The sequence below is a fragment of the Syngnathus floridae genome, chromosome 11 (assembly GCF_059516105.1).
Source record: "Syngnathus floridae isolate MCC-2025c chromosome 11, RoL_Sflo_1.0, whole genome shotgun sequence".
Taxonomy (NCBI): domain Eukaryota; kingdom Metazoa; phylum Chordata; class Actinopteri; order Syngnathiformes; family Syngnathidae; genus Syngnathus; species Syngnathus floridae.
The window spans coordinates 14,456,177-14,480,295 of record NC_142423.1 but is presented as its reverse complement, the minus strand read 5'-3'; the positions used below and the strand labels follow the sequence as shown (position 1 = coordinate 14,480,295).

At 40.9% G+C, this 24,119-nt stretch overlaps 1 protein-coding gene and 1 long non-coding RNA gene across 2 annotated transcripts in view; one reads left to right on the top strand and one right to left on the bottom strand.

Annotated features, from left to right (window-relative positions):
- Positions 1-24,119, top strand: part of LOC148391329 (uncharacterized) — a 131,975-nt gene that overhangs the window by 11,153 nt on the left and 96,703 nt on the right. The window contains exon 2 of the long non-coding RNA XR_015861233.1: positions 14,217-14,421. This is a non-coding gene — a long non-coding RNA (uncharacterized LOC148391329). The remainder of the gene's footprint in view (positions 1-14,216; positions 14,422-24,119) is intronic.
- Positions 1,057-13,909, bottom strand: LOC148391331 (immunoglobulin-like and fibronectin type III domain-containing protein 1). Its single transcript, XM_088389610.1, has 26 exons — positions 13,876-13,909; positions 13,470-13,505; positions 11,330-11,449; positions 11,111-11,253; positions 10,927-11,026; positions 10,801-10,845; positions 10,527-10,563; positions 10,249-10,438; positions 10,008-10,134; positions 9,528-9,800; positions 8,801-9,358; positions 8,189-8,302; positions 7,099-7,203; positions 6,255-6,359; positions 5,210-5,334; positions 5,008-5,149; positions 4,620-4,913; positions 4,155-4,451; positions 3,878-4,057; positions 3,678-3,806; positions 3,270-3,578; positions 3,055-3,140; positions 2,780-2,972; positions 2,326-2,622; positions 1,927-2,253; positions 1,057-1,838 (listed from the first exon to the last, which is right to left on the bottom strand). Exons 1-26 carry the CDS (start codon positions 13,907-13,909, stop codon positions 1,834-1,836), a joined length of 4,371 nt encoding a protein of 1,456 aa, XP_088245736.1. The 3' UTR covers positions 1,057-1,833.

Below are 24,119 nucleotides of genomic sequence, written 5' to 3'. Positions count from 1 at the left end.
ATATATGTACTTAACCTTGGCCGAGCAACAAGTACATCATCTCACATCCACTAACTTTAAGGGCAATAAATCAGATTTGAAAATAAACTCAGCATCTTTTTGCATCTACTCACTATTTTCCAAGTTGAGTTTTATCCGCTGGTGTGTCGCCAGTTCAAGCTTGTGAGTGGGAGTGAAGGCTTTTGAGAGGCAACCTTCCCCTTTGCTTTTTCATTGTGGTCCTCAGGGATAGGTTTACTCACATGCTCTTTGGACCTAAAAAAGCTATACGTTCTTAAAAAAGGGGCATGGGAGGATATGCAACTGTGAAGCCTTGTAATGCGTGTTGTAAACAAATATCAAATACCACCAATTGGTTCTAGCAAATGTGGTCAAATATTCCACAATTTGCTCAAATAATTTGCATAACATGCATACAGTAAACATGGTGTTTTATTTCGTTTAGCATTGTAAGGAGCCCTTCCCTTGAACCTAAGAAGTGGCACCCCACTGAGAGAAACAGTTGACCCCCTCTTCTTCAGTGACACTAAACTTGAACTTTAACCTCCCTAAAAAAAAATATGCACTGAGAGGTAATGCTAGAAGATACATTAGCAGCATACACTTTCAGCAAATGTTCAAGTGTTTTGTTTTTCTTGCTATTTTTAGGCTTCACTTAGTGCCACAATAAACTGAAATACGGTATAAGTACGTATGTGGGGATGTTTGGACCTTGACGACCTTCACCATTAAACAAGAGCTCAGTGAAGGGGTTACTTAAGAACCCGTTCATGCATTAGCGAGCCATCCTTGTGCTCCTTATGGTCTCAGGTGAGCCAGCCTATTCCAGATGACTTGGGAAAAGAGTGCAACAGCACTGGCCCTTAATGTTGGTACCAATTAATATTGAAGGAGGTCCTCGGACCAGTACTGACATCTGCACGCAACCAACTAACTAGATTTCCCAGCTCCATGAGAATAATTTATCACCTGGCAAAAGAAGATATGCTCCCATGGTCAATATCTCTTCACAGTCGGCGAAAGCCAGCAAAAAATGCACACAACATTGTGGTTTGAGTGTAACGTTTATTTTAGTTGAAGACGTTCCACATTTACAACATGCGGTAAGACAGCCACATTACTTTAAGTCATTCGAGATACTATCTGTGCTTGTCTGGCAGTTTTGAAATCAAAATAGGTTCAGCTGTTAAATCTTTGATGTCCGTGTTGAATGACGCATCCGGTTACTAATTGGGGGCACGCCGTCTGCTAGAGGGAGCGCCACTATTTGTGGGATTGCCCTTAATTGTAATTTGGTAATGCGCCGCTAATGTTGGTTGTTGTTTTTGTTTTATTAATTAAATGAATAAATAAATAAATACATAAAAATCATAATTTATTGTGAGTCAAAAGGTTTATTTACATTGAACTTAAAAACAATTTCATGCTTATCGATTAATGGTTTTGGAGTTAAACAATTCAGTCAATGGACGGTCAGCTTTGATTAAACTGAATTTAACATGAATATATTTAATTTACACAATATACTGTTTGCTTTTAGACACGTACACTCTAGTTGTGTCATCTGAAACTACCTTTTCAAAAATGGTATACGGTATTTGTAAAGCTCAGGTCAGGTCAAATTTTACTTGGCAGAACCATCAAAATATATATTGTTTTTGATTCAGATTTTTTGAATGAATATAATAATTCTTCAACATCATTTTACAATATTCATTTCATTGGTGTGTCAAAGAAAGGGTTGCTTCAACTGAAGATCAGGAGTCATTTCATGCAAGTGACAGCTTAGTATTTTTTTGGTGGTCACAGGTCCTGCAGCTTCTGAGTTTTTTTTTATTCTGGAAAAAATAGACAAGAGATTTGTGATTGTTTTATTCGACTCGAACACAGCCAAACACTGTGCAGACTTCTACTGGTAAAACTTACCCCTAACTGTCAACTTGGTAGAACACTCTGCTCTCCCCTTGGGGTTTTCCGCCACCACCTTGTACTCTCCGGTGTCCTTGGATCCGACCCTGAGTATGAGCAGAGAGCAAACTCCGCAGGTGTTGGAGATGTAGTAGTTGGTGTTGGTATTCAGGCTAACGTTGTCACGAAGCCATGTGACATGAGGTGTTGGATCCCCCTTTAAAGCGCAGCTCATGTAGCATTCATATCCTTGGGGAGCAACGTGCATTTTTAGCGGGACCAGAAACCTCGGGGGGCACTCGAGGTTGCAGGTTTTGGATTTTGGCATGTTCACTGTGAACCTCTCTGAAAACAAGTGGAGATGGGAATTATCTCTGATGTTATAACTCGTTAAACATGAACCAGCTATGTACATACCTTTCTTGGCCGGTATCAGCCACTTTGGTGATTCGGAGGGTTTGGAGGCGCCCATGTCATTCTTTGCATAGACACGAAACCTATACTCTCTGCCCGGCATTATGTTGCAGGCTGTGAACCTATTGTTAAAAATGTGATCTGCGACGGTGTTCCATGTTCGCTTGCTGGAGTCTCTCTTCATCACCATGTAATACAACCTGTCATCAAGTTTCTCATCTGGAGAAGGTTCCCACGAAATGGTCACAGTGCCTGGCACATTTTCTTCTATTTCCACGGGGCCTGGTGGCTTTGGCTCATCTAGAATTAAAATGAAATCATGTTTTATTGGAAATACCTGAGCAGAGGGAGTCCTCTGTTTATTTCACCAAAAAACCAACACATTTCATATTACAGTGGTGTCATAGGAATAGAACTCGGCCATAAACCGAAGACTCCCTATATTACTAAAACTCACCTGTGACTCTTATTTCAATACTGAACGTTTCCTGTCCGACAATGTTCTTGACAACGATGGTGTAGACACCAGAGTCTGAGCGCACGGCCGAAGGAATCAAGAGCTGTGATGCGCCTTCCGTATTGCTAATCGTCGCCCTTCTACTGACCGGGACGTCGTCTTTAAGCCATGTGACTTCAGGCCAAGGGGAGGCCTGCAGGAGATGTAAAAAATAATGACCAATAGAACACGTGTCTTTCTCCATCTTGGTGGTCCTCATTTCTTAAAACAATTACCTCAAAGTTCAATGTAAGACGTGCTGAATTTCCGGCTTGCACCACCATGAAACTCTTGACTTTGCCGTTGATGAAGCGTGGTCTCACTGAGGAAGGAAAAGCCCAATTTGTTTTTATTTCAGAGAGACGAGAGCCATTCTGTGTGTTCATCGAGGCAGGCACTTCTTTTAGACTTAAACCAGTCAAGCAAATGGGAAGAAAGAATAGTTATTCACCGGGAGGCGGCATTGCAAGGATGTAGTTATTCAAATCCTGTGGTTCTCCCTCTCCTCCATCATTGGTAGCAATCACTCTCACCCAGTACATGGCCATCGACTTCAGGTTTTTCACTGTGTAGAAATGTGTGGTAACTATGTTGGTATTGCAACGCTCCCACTCTGTGTCTTCCACCGGGCGGATCTCCACAAAGTATCCTTTGGCTTCGTCCGTGACCCCCTTAATGTCCTTGGGTTTGACCCAAGACAGACATAGAGTTGTGTAGCTAGAGTCGGTCACCTTCAAATCAATGACTTTTCCCGGAGGCTCTGCAAAGCACAAATCATAATAATCATAACCATTGCTGCATTTTTTTCAGCATTAGCTTAATAAAACAATGGCTGTTAATTTTTCAAGTTACCACCTACTTTTGGGATCTCTGGCAAAGACAAACTCTGAAGGTGTGCTGAATTCACCAGCACCGGAGTTGTTTATTGCCGACACCCGAAATTCGTATTCCATACCCTCTACCACATCTTTAACGGCAAACCCCTTAGCTGTGGAGGCAATTAGCAATTAAAACAAATCCAATGAAAGATTGATATTGCTCAAGGACATCCAAAATAACCTTTGATCATCTCATGTGATGGGTTAACTTGACCCCAGAGATTGCTTCCTTTTTTGCGCTTTTCAAGGTTGTATCCAAGAATACTGGTGCCTCCCGAGTTGGCAGGAGGAGACCAGGAGAGGTTGATGCAGTCTTTGAAGGCACTGACAACTTTTGGTGTTGATGGAGGTCCTGGGTATGCTGTGTACACAACCGATCAGCGTCTTGGTTAGAAATCTAGTCTTTTTGTTGGTGTTGAGGTAATTGAACTATATTGAGGTAATAAATCCACATTTACCTTTTGTCCCGGCTTGAATGTCCTCCGTTTCCATCATATCGCTGGTGCCCATTTCAGTCTCCACACTGATGCGGTAGCAGTACCTACGACCGTGGTCTACGTCTGAGTCCCGGTATTTGGCCAGTGGACCGATGGGTCCGACCTTCTTCCAGGTGTTGCGACCAATCTGTTGCCTCTCGAGGATATAGTTGTCTATCTGGCAGCCGCCACTGTCTTTTGGTGGTCTCCATTTGATCTCGATTGCAGAGGAGGAAGCTTCGACAATCTCCACAGGTCCCATCGGGGCAGTGGGCTTATCTATTGAGGGATGTTAGAGACATTAATCAGAAGACTGAAATATTTAGCACTGCTTGAAATGACAGTAGAACCTCCAATGTGTAATTGCGCCAAAAGTCATACAGTTTGGAGCTTGGAAGACTATTTGACTTTGGAGGCTCCACTGTATGTACTTTAGTTCATACATACCTCGTACAATCAGTTCAGTTAAGGCCTCGGCAGTACCATACTCATTTTTGAGCTTTAATTTGACTTCGCCGCTGTCCTTGCGCTGGAGCTTGATCAGAAGCAAACGTGTGTTGCCCTCTGAGTTCTCCAGCTTGATATTGGCTTCATCCGAAAGCTCTTCCCCCTCAAGGAACCACTGAACTTTTATCGGCTCTCGTCCAATATATGATAAACTGAAGGTTGCTCTGTGCCCCTTTTTCACCGTGACAGGGGTAATAAAGGTTTTTAATTCCTCAGGGTCAAATCTGGGTGGATCTAAAAAAAAAATATATATGTCAACTGTATATTGACATATTTTAGGCACTGTATATTTACATAACTCACATTGTGTCCGAAAATTGCAGCTTACCTTCAACAACCACCAAGGCCTCCGTCTTTCGTCCATCTGCTTCAAACTTATATTTTCCAGCAAATTCCTCTGGGACTTTGTGAAGTTTAAGCTTATGGTAGCTTCCTTCCTTTATAATGGTCATACCCTCATCCGACTTGATCTGGAAACAAACACAGTCTGATTAAATTAAAAAAAAAATCATTATTTTCCAAGACATTACCTCTTCTCCATCTTTGTACCAGATACCCTCGCAGTCCTCGCTGCTGAGTTTACACACAAGTTCCGCATCTTCTCCGATGATAGCTTTGCAGTCATTTAGGCCAATGTGGAAGTGAACGCCTGGGTCTGAGGATTATTCAACTGGCAAGTTAGTATAACAAAGCGATTGTGTTTATCTGTCATACTGTGTGCATTTTAAGTTCACATATTCATCCATGGGCGGATTAATGCACATTTGAGTATACTTACCTCATGAGTCCTTAAAAAGTTCCTTTCAAATTTGTTCTACACAAGCTAGAATTGAGACATTTTGTATTTGAGGAGGCTATGGCCATCTTCATCCCTAAGATTTAAAATCTTTTGCTTCTCTTGAGTTGCGTTACTCTGAAGCCAGCGGAAGATCAAATGCACTTTTTGTGTCTTCTCTATGCAAAATAGTTCACGTGGCCGTGGAGTTGTCCTCCGTCTTGAAATAATCAAAGGGCATGTCCTCACGCAAACATGACTGCTTGCGTCCAAAGAACACAAACCGTTGTACCCGTTGTGTTCATTAAAGTAATTGCTCTCAACGCACTGACCCATCCTCGATTAAGATGCGGAAAGCAAGCAAGACTGTTAACATGAATGCACACAGAGCACAAAGTGTCTGCAAGCACAGCACATATGAGATGGAGGTGAAAACACACACACACACACATTAAACAGTACATTACCTCCCGTCATCAGGTCTAATTAAGACGCAGATGCATTGCGTGGCGCACACAAGACCCCGATATGTTTTCATTCATTTGCGTATCAAGGCCTTAATTGTACGGGGTGCTCTCGCAAGTGCATCCAATTTCATTAGCATATCTCCAAGGCAGTCAGAGGTGAAATGCACTCCTGTCGAGAGACTGGAAAAGGTCATTTATTCAATTAGCGTTTGAACAGGCACGACATGTAAAGTCTGAAAACACATTAAAAGTCATTTTCTTATCAAATGACTTCATTATTAAAATACAATGAAGTTCCTCATGCATAAAGTAATGCAAGGCCCGCCATCTTACCGATGATTGTCTCCTCGATCAGCGGCCCTTGCCTTACTCTGACACGCTTGCCAGCTGCCGGCTGTTCGTCCTCCTCTTCCTCACTCTCATCAACTTTATCTTTCCCTGCATGGTCCGGTGGCAATATATCACAGTCTTTATTTTTATTTAGGTGACATCATGGTAAGTAGCATCACCCATCATCAACCAGTGTGTCTAACTGAGTGACGAGTATGCGTCAAAACATAACAACACTAGCAACATTCACATTCGGGAGAAGTGCAATGGCAATGCAACACTAGGATGTTAGTTAGCACAGCTAAAAATTTCTGTAAATAATGCTGAGGTGAAATTATGAAGGGCATAGGGAGAGAGGGTGGTTTGGTTGTCATTTAACAATGAAACATTTGTTACAATACATATCACGTGAAATGAAAACTTGGGTATACAACAAAACGGACAAATAAGAATCAGGGCAGAGCTATTTGACAAATGGTTGCTAACTGAAGAAATACGGTCATTTTATACACCATTAAGCAGATACGCAACTCAGCGCCATGCTCAAATGCAAATTGCCATTGGAACTTTGAAGCGGAACTCCACTCATGGCACACTTAATAAAAGTACTCAAAGTGAACACACACACACACAAATGCACGACACGTCATTTAGATTAGGTCACCGTTTTCAAGACTTGACAAACGTGATTACGATATGAGGCTTTTGCGATAATGCTTGATATTAACCATGGCAAAATAGTTGGGTCATGACATTGTCAGTGCTACTTTGACACCAGTGATTTCATTCTCATAACAATTATTGGCCTTCAACTAATCTACGTTTTGCAACCTCAGACATTCCTTACCAACATCAGCATCTTTGATGTCCCCGATTTTCTCTTTGGGATTGTTTTCTTTAGTCCCAGATATTTCACTGTTTTGCTCTGCTTTTTCCTCAGCATGATCATTTCCTATCGGTGATGATAAATGGCAGCTTTATCCAGAATATTCATAGGTTGCTTAATATGCACTTGGATTGACAATTTAAAATTATTTTTAGAACCAATTCCTTGAAGCTTTATTTCAAATTGTCCATGGCAACGTTCTTCAGTTTCAACTCGGTGTTTTCATCCTTTGGCATGTTAAGTACTGCAATGAAAGATATCCTCATTTTCTCCAGCCCCCATTTAACTAAAAAGCCTGAGAGATTTTCCCACAACTCTTTTCTTTTTTTTTTTCTTTTTTAAATGTACCTCACTTTTAGTCAGCAGTTTCACTGTCAGATGATTTATTGGCCATTAAATATCTACTGGCGTTTCAAATTTTACTTAGGGACGTTTTCCTTTTTGTTTTTTTTCTCCAGATGTTTCACTTTGATTTTTGCAGTATTAATAAGGATAGTCAATGCATCTTTTACCCATAATATAAATGGTCATATTTTCATTGTCAAATAATTGAGTGCCTATGAAATGATCTACAGACCTTTCTTAGCAACAGCAGTGTCTCCGGCATCCGGAATGTTCACTTTGGGACACTTTTCTGTTGTCCCAGAGTTTTCACCTTTTTGCTTTGCCATTTCGTCACCATGATCATTTCCTATTGGTGATAATACATGACAGCTTTATGAAAAACAATGTTCCTGAATGTGTTCTTATCTAAAAAAAAAGGAGACTTGGGGCATACAGCACCTTCAATTGCTGCTCACCATCAGCATCAGAACCATTTAAAAAAAAAAAGCTTTTTATTTTATGGAAAATCCATCAATTGTAGAATTAGATAATGTCCTTTTTAACCCTAGCATCCAAATCCTAAAATTATGTGAGACTTTCAAATTTGACTTTACATTTAGTATTGCAATGTATTTAGCTCAGCTGCATTTAACTCAACGTTTTTATTCTCAAATAACTCATTGGCCATGGAAATAAACTATAAAGTGCAACCTTAGACATTTCTTACCGACAGCAGTGTCTTTGTCGTCTGCAATTCGGCTCGCAATGACTTTGGGATGTTTTTCTTTGTTTCCAGACTTTTCACTTTTTGGCTGTGCGTTTCTCTCGACCTGATCATTTCCTATTGGTGATAATCAATTCCAGCTTTATACAGAACCGTTTTTTTGGTTAACATTTGCTCTCATATCTGTTATTAATATGCACTCTTCTGACTCACAATCACAATGGATACTTACCTTCACCTCGTTACTGAGCAAAAGTCAGCGTCACTTCCACTTTATATTTTATCATATTTTTGGGGGGAAAAATCAATCAATTTTTAGACACAGTTGATTGATATTTTCTTGGTTAAATATATATATAGTATGCTGTATATATTGTAGGACATGGATTGTCTACAGAGTAATGCTGAACATCCATGAAAAAGCAGACAGTGTTACAAAGATAAGCATCATGATTAAGAAATTAAGATCATGAATATAATTACAACCACAACATGAAATACAATTATACAGGGTCTTCCAAAAATGTACGTTGTTGGAACACCATGTATTTTTTTCTCTCTCCAGGAATGCTTTTGTAAAATGAATTACAAAAACAGTCTCATCATCATACTCACCTTTACCTATGTCTTGAGTAGGGGGCCCATCTCCTACTGTTACTTTGTCTACCTCAACTGATTCCATAAATAAGGAATTTTCCCCAATTTCTTCTTTGTCTTCAATCGGATCTGCGACAGTTACATCAGCAACAATAGAACTGCTTCTTTGCTCTTTAATGGAAGCTCTCCTTGCTGGCTCTTCTGCAACAGCTTCCACCTTCTTCGCCCCGGCAGGAGCTTTTGCGGCAACCTTGGCCTCTGATTTGGCTTCGACGGACTGCTTTCTAGGTGCCGGAGCCTCAACGGACTGCTTTCTAGCCGCCTGAGCTTCGACGGACTGCTTTCCAGCCGCCTGAGCCTCGACGGACTGCTTTCTAGCCGCCTGAGCTTTCAGTCGGGCAGCTTCCTCTGCAGCGTCCCGCTCCAACTGAGCCTTCCTCAGATTCTCCTCCATTTCTTTCTGGTACCGTTCTTGCTGCTCCTTGGCGATCCTCAACAAGTCGGCATCATCATCCACTCCGGCTAGAGTGTTTTTCCGAGCTGGTTCCTTTCCTATGCTGCTAGCCTCTTTATCCTCTGGGGGGTTAAAAGATATGAAGAGATGACAGCATACCAGAATTTTTCATCCCAACAAATCAAACAATGGTTTTATGATTGATACTGAAAAGTCAGACTTTTTGTGTGACTTTTCGATCGCCAATTGAAAATGGAAAAGAAATACGCATGATAAAAAATGATTCCTCACCTTCGACCACAAGCCGGGCATTACACGATTTGATGCCTGCCACAGCCGCGTAGATGCCAGCATCCGATGGCGAGCAATCGCGCACCATCAACTTGTGGATGAGCTCATCTTCTGAAACGGTGATTTCAAACTTTTTGCTATTTGACAGTGGCTCGTTCTTGCCCAACCACTTGATCTCATTCTGAGGTGCAGTTAGGACACATGTAAAGAGTGCATCCTGTCTTTCATCCGCCTTGACCTCTTGGATTTTAAGAGCAAAGTCGACCTCGGGTGCTGAAGAATTAGAAAGGAAAAGCCATTATCACTATTAAGGAATGGCCAGTCAATTGCATTGCAAGGAGAACACACTTAAGAGTTCAACAAAAGTCGATGTAACATTTCCGTTTCATTCGCAGTGTTTTGCAAGTTATGAATGCAATTCAACTCTGGAGCAGTAGTTCACCTGCTATTTTAAAATACATCACCATACTGAAGGTGTACCTTTAACGCTGGCAGTGAATACAGAGGCGCCCTCCTCATCCTTCGTGTAGAGGCCTCCGTCGTATTTTTTGTCAACTTGGATCAGAGAATGTTTTACTTCGTCGTCAAAGGCAAACCTTTCGCTTTCCTGAAGTTGTCAAACACACAAAAATTCAGGGTGAAATTCTATGAGGACACTCACTGGACTTGATGTTTGTACTCGTTAATCCCAAAAGTCCCAAATGAACCGACAATCATGTACCTCTGCAATATCCATGCCTTCCTCTTCTTGCTTCATTTGCTTCAGTTTCTTCAACATCCCACGGAAATTGGTGTAGCCGTATTCCGCACAAATGCGCTCATAGTCTTTCTTATCCGCATTCTTGAGAATTTCCCAGATCTTGTCCTCAGGGGTGGCCATCTTATCGTCTTGCACTCCTACCTCGATAGTGCTGAGCAAGAAATCACCAATAAAATTGTTTTGAATTTTACCCTGAATAAGACTCGCATTGAACATAGTACATGGGGACAGGAACTGACCATTTCTTCAGCTTTTTGCGAAGAAAGTCCGGGATATCTGGGCAGGACACAAAAATCAGTTGGCCATGACTTTCTTTAGTAATACCTAACACATCTTCCTTAATATGCAACAGAGTGGTGCCAATGACCTACCTAGCAGATCAGATCTAGGTCAGGGAGTTAAGTTTACAACTCAATAATGTGTTTTCTTTAAAAGTTTGCCGCATAAACTTATCATTGTAATGTTTGTCCTGAAGAGGATGCGAGATATTTGTCATTTTTGTGACCATCTTACCGTCCCCGTATGTCTTTTGAAGTTCTTTGGCTTTGCAGAATCCCACTGTGAACAATTAATGAACAAATTCTTTTTGGTTATCATTTTCCCGCAGGCTCTCAGTGAATGTTGTAATATCCTAAATACCTTCAATAACGTTCAGGACGGCGGTGCAAACGGCTCGTCCGTAATCGTTTGTTGCATAACACTTGTAGGTGTCGGCATCCTCTGGGGCCACCTTGGGAAACTGATAAAAAGGCACTTTTCATTATCATTGAAAATTGTTTGCCTTTAGCATCGTTCATACATTTTAATGAGCGCTGTACTGTACCTCCAGCGTATGCTCGTGCGATGATTCGTTGTAATTTTGCCGACAGGTGTCCGGGTGAAAAACGATTTCTCCATTTGCTCGAGTCCATGTGACGCTGGGTTTTGGATTCCCCACAACTATGGCTTTAAAGTATGTACTTTTTCCTGGGATTTATAATGATGCAAGTCATTACTAACGATGACCAAGCCATTGTTAATTCGTAAAAAATTGGAAGCTGACCTTCTTGAATGGTAATTGCAATGGGTTTGCGAGAAAAATCAGGGGTTGTCTTTCCCTCTGGCAGTTCCGCCTCAAACTGTGTGATCATGACACCTGCCACTTTGGACTTCTTCCTGATTCCTAATTCGATGAGGAAAAAACATATTAACAACGAGACACGCTTTTCAAAATGAGTTAAGGATATTTGGGCTTTGTGGTGAAACTGCGGGATGAACTTAAATTCACCATAACCTTAACATAGCTTCTCTTTATGTCATCCAAATGAAGCATTCAAGTGCCAAAGCATTCTTTTCCTTTTTTGTGTGTGTGACTTTGTATTTTGAGGCTAATGTGATTTTATTGAGAGTATTATAAATTAAAATGAAATCTAAATCATCTTTCAAAGAGTTCATCTCAACACAAAATGTATGTAAATTGAAACATTTTAACTTTTTTTTTAATTTGAAAACTATGCTGAAGATTTAACCTTCACTTTATATCGTACATATTAGATTATGATATTTCACACAGAAGCCAAATATCCCGAAGTTGTTATGAGTAGCGTACACACAAAGAACATTGATGAAGGCTATAATTCAAAGAGCAGGGAAAATGGAAAAGGCAGTAAACGTCTGAGTATAATTGTGAAGTGGTGTTGGGGGAGAAAAAAAAGCCCTTGGCTAAGAATAACAGTAATTACCGTTTGGGCTGCAAGAAGAGGTTACAGCAAGTGGCCAACACATTATATAGCCTTTGCTCAAGAAAGATTCACAGAAAAGACCAAACCTACGCCCAAAGCCACTTTAATTTAGTACATTTATTTTATGACGGCATGTGTTCTTTTCGGAGAAATTCTCTTGCTCTTCTTAGAAAACCATTAGAAAACCTCTTCTTAGAAAACCAAACAAGACACATATTATGTTAACTACTCAACATGTCATTACAGCTGACTGACAGCACTCGAACATGGTGGCCCACCCATCACATCATGAGCAATTCACGTCTGACAGCAGGGTGGAGAAATACTGTTTATGCAGTTTTTCTCTTGCATTATCATCGAGTTTAACAAAACACAAAATTCATTTCTGTAACATTTGTTATTTTAACAGCAGTTCAAATAAAATGGATATTCTTTTGAACAAATCCCAGCTGAGATTTGTCAATGAATACGCCCATTAAAATATGGACATAAACAGGATTGTTTATGACATATTTATAATCAGTCGTTAGCTGTATGTTCTCGCTTTACTTAAATCATTTTAGACGTTGACTGTGAGTGCATTTTTCTGAGGGACGAAAGATTATTAAGGTTATACCACAAGTCATTCAACCCATGATGAAAGGTTGCGCAATAGCTCCAATATCATAAGGTCTCAGTTATCAGTTAAACGAAATGTGTTATCTACTCTAGTGATTCCTCATTTCACTTATTTAGTCCAGAAATAATGGTTCTTACAACAACCAAATACCGTATTGTTCCTTATCTATCTATGCCGGCAACAAATACTAAAAGGCAGAAGACTTAAAAGCTCTTCCAGTAGATGGCAGAAGGTCCAATAAACCAGTGAATCCACTTGGCACCCATTCATAGAAAGCAATTGTGATTATCAATTATCATGATGAAGTGAATATCCTTTTTGTAATATTTTGGTGTGCAATGAGTCCTGGTAAACTCTTATTAAAGCCCCCGTGGATGTACTCTCCACAGCAAAGCAATCATCAGATGATGATTTTCAGTAGCATGAGCACACTGCTATATAGTATTTGCATGCAAATATATGTTGGGTTATTAAGGAAAGCTCCAAGCCAAAACCAGACATTAGTCACACTCTCAACACGTTAGTTGCCAAACACTAAAATAGTTCACTAGCATTCCATCAGGTCAAAGCACTTTTAAATGTGAGGTATTTCAAATTCTGGGTGCATTAAAATGTCGGTGCTGGAATCAAAATAGCCAGAATCTAATAACTGAGAACTATAAGGTCTATTGCCATTTTTGGAGTATTTCGCAGTCATTCAGAAATTGGCGGAAACTCACCAAGGAACCAATCTCTTGATTAAGACCCCGCCATGCATGCGACCAACCAACCAACATGTACTCATGCGCTTACAAAAAGTGAATTGCACTTGTGAGGTTTCATTCGCACTTCACACCGCATACCTTTGTCATCCAGGTGGCCTTTCTCGGAAGCGTCGACTTAACGCGTATCGGGATGGTAGGAAAAGGAACAGGACAGTTTAGGGGAAATCTCAGAAAAAGGGCCACGCTTTGGCAGGATGTGGAGACAGACAACATAGTATTCCACTTTCCCAGAGGATGGATGGCACAGTAACACAACACGCAATCCAGACATCTGATGTACAAGGGTTAGTCACAAAATAATGACCATGATGTCAGCGGTATGGCTTTGGATGAATGCGATGTTCAAGATTTCACGGGATGATTTCTTGACAGTGCTTGAGAGAAAACGACTTACTTTGGGTAATAAGCAATTTTTGACAGCCATTTCAGCCTTGATCCATTTTTCCTCAACACTCCAACACTCATTTATCCTTTGTGGAATTGCCCTCTCTTGCAGTGATGAGTCTTGCTTTCAGCATCGTTGTTAAGAGTGCCAGATAAGGTCTTTTCTGACAAATTTCTTGCATTGTCAGGAGAGTCACACAACTCGCATTTCCCGGGGATTGGTTATTTGTGGGTCGGCTTGAAAAAAGAAAAAAAAAAATCGAAGCACAGTGCTGCACCTTTTTATTTATTCATTTTTTTAGGATATTTGTTCCAAAACTGCAAAAAAGACTTTTCTTGGGGGTTATTCTTCATTTCAGGGGCCAAAGAAGATTATGGTGGAAAAACTGTACCAAAAAAAAAGATGATTGATTTTTTTTTTCTTCCCTATTTTTCCCTTAGATGAACACTGTTGGAAACTTGGACGGCAACATACACAAACAACTGTGACTGATCCTGCCCAGAAGAGGGTGTCCCTATTACTGCACTTACCCTTCTGCCTATCAGCAGCTTGATCCGTCACCTTTGACTTTTTCATCTTGCCGTTTGGAGATTTCCAAAGTTTCTGTCACCAAAACACAGAGGGAAATCGTCAGCATGTCATAAGGTACTGTCAACATGAACATGTTTTTTCTCCATTTGCTATACGATTCATACACTATAAAAATTTACCTTAAAAACACAACAAAAGAAATACTGTAATGAAACAGAATTACTTGTGAAAGTTGACTTGGCAAGGTTTTTTTTTAAAATTGTCCCGAGTTGAGTTGCGTTTACAGCTGTGGCATTTCTTATTTTAAATCTATTCTAAACTTACGATGCGATGAAATGGCTTGACAGACAAAGAACAATCATACTATTTAGCCTTCAATTTTTGCAAAGTAGAAATGAGGGCAGACTCTTGCAGCCAATTTCCCTCCAAGCTTGCTCTTACTCTGTGCAGCCAGACAGGGGCAGTCACATAATTACGATTTCAATTTGAGATGAGCGCCTCCCCATGGGAATTCCCCCCTGTTGGGAATGTGTTAATTCAGTCAGGCACTTGAGGCCTTAAATAAACAAGGTGAAGAGCTTCCAGGCTTAGCGTCGTAACACGGACACTGTTAAAGCCTCGTAATGTCAGTGCACTTGAGACCTAGCTTAAATTTGACCACTGATCATGATGTGCGTACAACATCTAAGTATTCATACGAGATCCACAGGTGCAAAGGAACATTACGAAGCACATCGTGCGTCATTTCATGTCGTGACTGTTCCTTAGCGTTCGTGAAAGCATTTGACCCTAACCCTCCCAGTGGACAATGATACTCAAGTGTAGTTGCAGCTATGTATAGGTTTGGCAAAACAACTTGAGTCAGTGAATGGATGTGGAACTTGACATGAATTGTTTAAGCCTTAAATTCTGTGTGACTAACGAACTTTTAAAACTCACAAGTTGGTGCCCTTCTAGTTTAAGGTCGCACTCAGATTGCCCTCCCTACATAACCCACATTTGTGCACAGTGATCTATCACACTAACCTATGCTAAGGGAGTTGTGACACATGAGTTGCAATTTGTCCAAATGTCGTGATTTTCATTTTGTATACTGCAAATTGCATGGTATTAAATTGTTTCTTCTACTACAACCTGGTATTGATATGCAATGCAGTCATTGAAAAAGCAAAATCCAGTAGGATTTGCCATTAATTCCGAGAGACGTGATTTTTCTAAAGGCAAATAGTTGTGTTGACAAGTGCATCATTACGTAATACAAATGCATCAAATAAATCTCCTGCAATGCATTTCGGGGGAACACGGCTCGCCTTTTGCGAGTGTTTTATTTCCAGTTGGATAAATGTGCAGACGTGCAGTATAATGTTGGCCTTTAGCAGCAATAGTGGTTCTTGTTGGAAAAACACATTCATTGAATACAAAACATGCTGGAAGAAAGATGAGTCCTGGCAGTGGGCCTCTTTTCATTAAATGCACTCCCCCTTTTTACATCCAAGTGTTTGGCTGAGCCTCTCATCTTTTTAGAAACCTCATATTTCTTTAAATGAAGAATGCATTACAGACAAAAATATTTGCCAGCCTCTTTAGCTTTGATTCCAAAGAGCCAATTTATACCCTTAAAAGCCAACATGCTCCCAAAATGTTCACCAAAAAATATACATTAAAAGTCAGCCAATTCCAAACATCAGCATGTGTAGCTATTGAAAGGATTAACCCAATTTCTTGGGCTTCAGAATAATGCATAGGTGCCATTTTGCTTCGTGCTCCCACTTGCTGTTTACTAAAAATGACTGCGAACATCTCATGACCAAAATCAGAAAATAGGTGAGCCGGGACGGTCATTCATTTTAGATTCATGACAATTTGAGGCCAATCCTTTTGTTGCGGTTTTTGAACTTTTCCTATAGCTGCCCACTTTCATGCATGACTATCATGCTTGACGTATTCTTGTTTTGAGTTGATGTTTAACAAAGAAGTTATTAAAAACGACCCAATCGCATTTGAGAAACTAAAATTCCCTGCAGATCGGAATAGCTTTTTTATGACATTTGTGGAAACGCTACCCCGCCTAAATGTAATCATATCTAATGTCTTTGGCCCTCGCTACGTGACAAGTGTTGGTGGTCCAGCCACCTGGTGACTGGACCTGGTGACTGTTAATGCTCGACACAGCATCTGCACCTTCTCAAATGCCCTGCACTGCATTCCTTGGCTCTGCAGAACTTGGCCTGTTGACAAGACCTCGTGGTGACAAATGATCACTAATGGGCATATTTGAACATCCCTGTGGATTTCTACATTTGGTTAATTGCGGCAGGCTGACAAAGTGATCCGTGCGGAGCGGGTCGAAGGCAGCGGAAAACGACAGGTTGTTATTTGTGGCTGTGAACTCCTGGCTTTGCTTTCAGTGGGATGTTAGACTTCAGAGCTGCCATTGGAATACAACGTGCTTCATGTTTGCAGCCTCACTGGTGTGAATAGTATCAGCTGCTTGTTTGTTTTTAGTGTGAGGAACAATATCTTGTTTATCCCATGTCCAACCCTCCCCTCTGAAGGCCAATGAATCAATTTGATACCACCGTCTAAAGTTCATCAGACTGTCACACCCTCGCAGCTCCTGACTCTCACGCTCTCCATTGCCTGGAAGCAACTTACCAGTTTAGAAAGCGTGACATTCAAAGTGAGACAGGCTTTACGCATTATTAAATTGATTCCACGTCAAATCTATATGCCAAACCCTGCCTTGGGTGTACGTCTAAATGATCCCAACGTCGTGGTATCACATAAAACGCCACGTAAATACTTCCAGTAACTTTATTGGTCTTTTAAGCTCAAGTGCTGGCTCATATTCATCACCTGAGTGCTTTACAATGCAAGCTGTTGAGAGTGCCTATTTGTATTCCAGAAATAACAAGCTTCTGTGCATTTTCCTCATCTTCACATGAAAGGCCACCTACCTGCTTCTAGTCCGGGCTGCTGTTTTCAGTGTATAGATTCCCCCCCTCCCCTTGGAGGTGTGCAGGTCTGTGCTTGATGCTTCTCGTCCTGACCACTGCCACAAGCTCTTCAGACTTTTTTGTCTTTACTCCAGGACACGTTGATGGTGGTTGGGTAGATGGGGCAGGGAGGGGGTATCTGCAGAAGGGTGGGGCAAAGAGCAGGTTAAATACCTCATTTTGAGTTGTTTGTCCTTAATGACCATTCCATGACTGAAGCTGGAGAGCTTTCTTACTAGAAACAGTTCAAATCTTTTTGGAATGTCCTGTTTTGATACTTTGATACTAAAACATTTGTGCTGTGTTGTTTTAGGAGACAAAAATGTGAGGCCAGTTCATGATTTTAACTTCACTTCAATAAATGGGCCCTTGTTTCTATCTTAAGCCTTGAAATGATTTGAATGCATATTTTGCCACATTAGATGGAAAAGGGTCAAAAGTGTCGAGGATCCTTGGCTCTTATTCTGGCTGCTTTGGGAGAATCCCCTTGTAGGGGTTGATCCAAATTTTCAATGTCCTGTTAAGACACGCACATCAACAGATTTTATATTGATCAATCAAACTCTCCAAAGTAAATATTGTAAATCCTATCCAGTATATGAGTATTTTTCGAATGTTGACGCAGTTTTCCCGAGTTACGTGTGCAAGTGCCAATTTGACCCAAAGCACCATAGTTTCAAGCCTTATCGAGATCATTCTGCAGCATATCTGGGGCATGCCCTGCCAACCCTAATTGGAATGAATGCAAGTGACAGTGGCCACAAAATGATAAATGATACTTTTACCAAGGAAGCAGTGTTCACATTATTTCCAAGCAAACAAGAATAGCCCACAATGGTGCCACAGCTATTGTTCTTAAAATAAAGGTTCGAGGCTTTTGCTTTGATTGCCAACTGTTAATCCAGTTAGATCTCGGGAGTTGACGTGTACTATTTTTAGGACCCAGCATATGATGAGCTTTGCCAGGCATGCATTGTCCGCAGAGGTCTGTATTATACACCGCACTGCAGCTGTTGACGTTTAATGCTATGAACATCTCAATTATGTCTGAGAGTAACGGCTCTTGCTATTAGCGACAAAAAGAGTCACAAATGCACATAAGAAGATGAGTCTATTAAAGAATCATCCAGAATCAAGAAAGTTACAATGTGGGCCCAATATGGACCATGTGACTGTTTAACTGTTTTAATTTTAGAAGGACCCTCCTCTTTTAGTACGTGCTGAAAATTAACACTTGGGTTAGGATCTCATCTGCACTTGGGAGAGACTCAAGTTTAAGAAATAAAAATACAGAACAATGAGCAATTTTATTTGTATTTTTTTAAGATTGTTGCATGCCTAACTACACGTTAGAACTTACAGAAAGTGCTTAAAAGGCTTTTAGTGGCAAAACAACAGTTGCTTTATTCAAGCAGGAAGAAAAAAGATTAATCTGTCACATTTGAGCACATCATAGCTGGCTATTGAATTAACAAGCACTGCATTTGAGAAATATGCGAATTTTGTTTGACATTTTAATGTCTGAAGAATTTTAAGAACTTAGTCTATCTGATACCATGAAAACATAAACTCTTAATGCTTAAGCATACATACATTTTCACCAGCTGCTTATCTGGCTAGCTCGCATAGAAAGATGACCCCTCAGGCACGTGGGGCATGGTTGGCCGCTTTCAAAGACCCGTTACGCCATCAGCTCAGCGGCTGCATGAGATTGCGTCGCCGGAGGGCAGTATAAAAACAAGCTCATATTCATGATCTTCAATCAACAGTGATGGTTTGGACTTGAATGCAGAAGTATTCAGGAATAAAATATGACAAAAAACAGAACAAATTTAATTTAACATTGAGGGCAGTATTTATTGTATTTTAATTGTATTGTATTCAATTACTGAAAGGTTGCTTTTCATTTCTAAAATTGAGTTGCAACTATCAGTGTGTTCATCGACATCATTTTTCTACAGTAATTTGTAAGAAATGATCCCATCTCAAAGTTTCCTGTTACACTGATAAGTTCAACTGGCTGACAGTCATCCATCTTCATCACAACTTGCCAGGTCCATGTCAACACCACTGATGGATGTCTTCTTCACACTGTATGCGCAGTACATATGTTCGTATATGCTTACATCACCTTTGCAGATTTGTTTTTCCCCTGCCAAAGTGTTTAGCTGGAATTGTTTGACCTACTGACCTCATACTCGACACTCCACCCCCTCTAGTTCGTTCTTGCCTTCATTCCCATCACTTTATTTTGCGCTGTCTACTTTTTTTTTTTTTTTTTTAATGCTGCATATTTTCCCTCCTCACTCTTGTACCGGTTGAGAACATTCATAAATAGATAACAATGCTGTTTAATTGGTACACTTAAGACCCATTTTGCCAGGGTGATAAATGTCTCTTTGTCTCAAGTGGGATCACTATTTTTATTTAGATTGCATAGTGCTAGTGTGAGATTTTTTTTATCCACAGTGGATAGATAACGCTGAGGCTCATGCATTATAAGTAACATAAAAGTTGCATAAACTGCGTGTCTTAGAGGAGAGTCCCATTTGCTTCCAATTTTGCTCAACAAACAACTGCAAAAATTGTGATTAAAGTTGTATTGCATTTTTTAAAATGATAAAGGAAAGAAGAAATATCTTGGCTGACAAACAACAAGCATATCAGCATTTTTCATGAAATATGCTTGAATGATTGTTTTACAAGCAATGCATATCGTCACATTCCTTTTTAATCATATTAAAATGAAAGCATCAATCTACAAATGACATCTTTAAACATGTCCTGCAAGCGCTACAAAAAGATGAAGTATTTGATGCGCTGGCTTGGTTACATTTCTCAGGGGGTCACATCATGGAGTCTCACATGAGCGGATTGTATTCGTGGGCCTCACATGAGTCCAGATGGAAGCAGCATGTTCTATGTGGCATCGCTGGGCCCTGCTGATAAGGCTGACTTCCTCTGTGATATGATATTAAAGTAGGATATCTCCCACTGGCTCCTGTACACTATATGTGCGATCCACATGGAAGCACACGTTCCACACGGAATGGAGCTGATTCAAAAATGCTTTGTCTGCCGCTTTTGTAATCTGCATGGGAAAGATTCTGGTGTTAAGATGCATCATTTGATGGAAAACTTGACGCCTGTGAGAGATAAATCTATTTTCATATTTCTGGGAAATGGTAGTGGTGAATTTTGTAAATATACAATTGTGTCACTTTACATTGCCTAGCGTTAGGTCAAGCTTGGTGACAACTTTGGTGAGACTTTTGTCTACGGCGTCGGTGAGATCGGCGTGTAATGTTGACTACTTATTGCACTTCATGAGTCAGAGGCAATAAAAACTGACCCCGTTTTACGTGTGTCCTTTCTTTGGCAAACATGTATATTTCCGTGCCATCCGTTATAGTCAGGGAATGGAAGTTGCTGAAACACGAGAATGATGTTACATTTGCAGATTTTATGCAGCTGTGAATTTGACACGCTCTCCGTGGAACGTTTACTGGCGGGGTCTGAGCGCTAATTTCACAGGGCGCTCGCAAAGATTGCCAGGCCCGAGCATCACTTTGGACTATTGGCGGGGTCTCAGATCCAAGGTCCTTCGAGCTTCGTGAGGAGCACGGGGTCGATGTTTTGTGCGGCCTCAGTGGAATTCACTCTTAATCATGTGCTTCAGAAGGATGGGCAGTAATGTCGCTATTTTGAGCAGAGGAACATCCCAAGTCGTTATCTGGCACTCTTACACAGACAAGGTTTATGTTAAACTCATCAAGGCAATCTGCTTCTTATTTTTTCCGTGGATTTTTACTGTCTTTGTCTACTTTCTCCGCCACTGTTCAGTGTGTTGACATTTAACTCAAGTTGCCTTTGGTTTCTCCGCCGCCCCTCTTTAACCGCAGTCATAAAACGGTGGCTGGAGCTGACACGCAAAGCTCGGGGGAAGATCGTAAATATGCCACCTGTTGCCTGTGCCAGTTGAGGCGCTTTACTTGGCGCTTTACTTGGGATTGCGCAAAGTTAACTATTAAAGTTGATTTTTTTACTCTCCTCTCGTTCTTGCCCTAAAGTTGATAGAATTTGCAATTTCAGGAAAACTGTGCCTAGATTTGTGAATGTTGGATTGTCCTTAAACACGACGTTAGCATATCAGGCTGGACCATTTTTTAGACAGCTTCAAATTATTAGCAAGTGTTTGGTCTTGCATGTTTTTATTTTTAGGAGAGCTCAAAATGAACGCTATGAGACAGTGAAGGTGTCTGAGTATAGTTTTGCCAGCGAGTCGGTCGGTCGGTCGGTCGGGGTTTGGTAACGAGGGAGAGGAGCTTGCTGGCGTGTGTCTGTGGGATGAAGGCCCGAGTGAAACACAAGCGAGACGTTTTGGTGTTGCCATCATTATGTCCAACGTTCACTTTCACTGCTCGTCCTCATTTGCTTACTTAAGCAGATGCTCCAGTGTATTATTTGCCTCTTCTCTGCTCCAGGAGGGTGTTAAGTGAATTCGCTGATGGCTGACAAAATGTTTTTAGGCTAGCGTTGGCGGGTGCCTTTTGGCATGGTTGTGCATTTTATATTTATGGTTAGGCTTGATGATTTGATAAGTGCTACCAGTCTTATTTTTAGTTAATTATTTCCATGTACTGACGAGTTGCTGCTTGTTTGCAGCACTGATCAACATGATATCAGTGAGGCGTCAAACCACTTTAGTGTATATCCACATTTTTTAAATCTCTGCTGTGATGTAATTCTATTTAAAAAAATATGTTATTAAAGTTAACTTTTATATGGTTAGGAACGGCAATGAGGAAAATGAAAAGTACCCCTGCTCTGAGCAGCTGATCCATTGGCCCGGATAAAGTGTCTTTTTTCTGCTGTTCCTCATTTTGGTCCTATAGCGCTTCTACTTTGTGATCGTTTATTGCCGTGACTTGGCCCGTTCAGTCAGTCAGTGACTAATTGACAATTAGGCTCTGTCAATCACATGCAGGCTCTTTCAAGTCAACGTGAAAACGGCTCCCAATTCACATCACTATTTTTCATGGTCGCCGTTTGATTCATTGATTTTGCGGCACACTGCCTCAATTTGCGGGACGCTTCAAGTGCTGCACGTGCACACACAACACACATGAACCATTCACATCTATTGTTACGTAATTTACCCGAGGATATGAAAAGAAGGCAAACGCACAGAGAAAGGCTAGAGCTGAGATTCGAACCTAGAACCTCAACACTGGTGAGGCAGATGCGATCATCGTGTTGCCCCACATTATTTCTAATTTGTCCAGTTGCCCATGCTAAAAATGAGCCACATCAAGAAGGGACTTGGCACTCTGTCTTTTGCCACATTTCTCAAACGTTAAACAATGAGCAATAAAAAGCAGCAAAGCCAACTGGATTCGACAGCTTTGACTCTCACAATAGTTCCGCTATTATTACCCCTAAGTAACCGTTTTTAATTAGAGGGTAGCACATGTCCTTTGTAGATGTTGACGTAGGAATAAAGCCCCCCTGTTAATGTATAAAGACCTCACAGCTTTGTGTTGACACAACAACATTGTTGATCTTTCTCATTGACTCGGTCCTCGGAGGCACTAATTGCCGCGCTTTCTGTCATCATTATAAGCTTATTTACTTTTGCCGCCGACCTTCCAGCCTCAGACAATCGCTCAGCGAGGGGGAAATCTTCTGGCACCACGCTGACAATCAACGGAAAAATGTCTGCCCGCTCATCAGTTTGTTTTGTGTCCCCGCCTGCCTGCCTGCGCGATGATAGATGGTGCGGCGGTCCAAAGCGTCTGACCCACTTCAACCTGACTCCTCCGCTACAGTCAACAGAGTGGCCTTTTGACATTTGAGCCAGCGGCGTATTCAGGCGCCGGCAACCTCCATTTTGTCTTAAGATGCTGTGACAGCGGTTCTACTTTGCATCCAACAAATCCTTTAGGGATACATGGACACTCACGTCTCCCTGCCTGCAAACAATCATCTAAAATAAAAACAAATCCATTTAGCAAGAAAAATGTTTTTGTCGTCAACGAAAATCGAGTCAAAGTCAATCAATTGATAATGTCACTGGTTATTTTAGTTGTTAAGCGAGTTCAAGTTTAGTTTCATGACTAATTTCTCTTTACAGTTCCATAGTTTAATTGCTTGAACTGATTCCTGTAATGTTTTTTGTTAGATGCTGCAAATTGGACTTAATCACACATTTGTGGGATGCGGATGGGGGTGTTAGCGGACACTGACAAGTCAGGACGAGCTGCGAGCGTCTTTTTTAAGAAAAAGGTGGTGTCATCCGTCACCTTTTACACTTCAAGTGCGGGGAAGTGGAGCTGCAGAAGTGTTAGAAAGTCTGGCGACACTCTCTTTATCCTTGGCTTATTTTCTGAAAGTCAGTCAAGCTCATCTCCAATTGCTTTCATCGGCTGCAAATATGGTCAAGTGAACCGGGAGACATACAGCACATCTATCAGCACTAGAAATGAGTGCTGTGAACGTGAGAATGCCCGTGCGTGTGCATGCGCGGGCACGCATGCTTGCAGGCCTTAAAATAGTCTCGAAACGGATACCCAGTACAAGCAGAGGCTCAGATGTCTGCCCAGACAAATTGACGACAAGACTTACAAGAATACACACAGAATGTTGGTGATATGAAAAGTCCGCAACTTATATAAAGACCTCAAGTGATTGAAGGCAGCCCTTTTCCCTTTATGTAAACATAGACTTTAAGAAGAAATTTAATGTTTGGAAATCACAATGGTATTGTTCTATTGATATCATCACAATAAATTATAGATCATTTAAGGGAAAATGCAG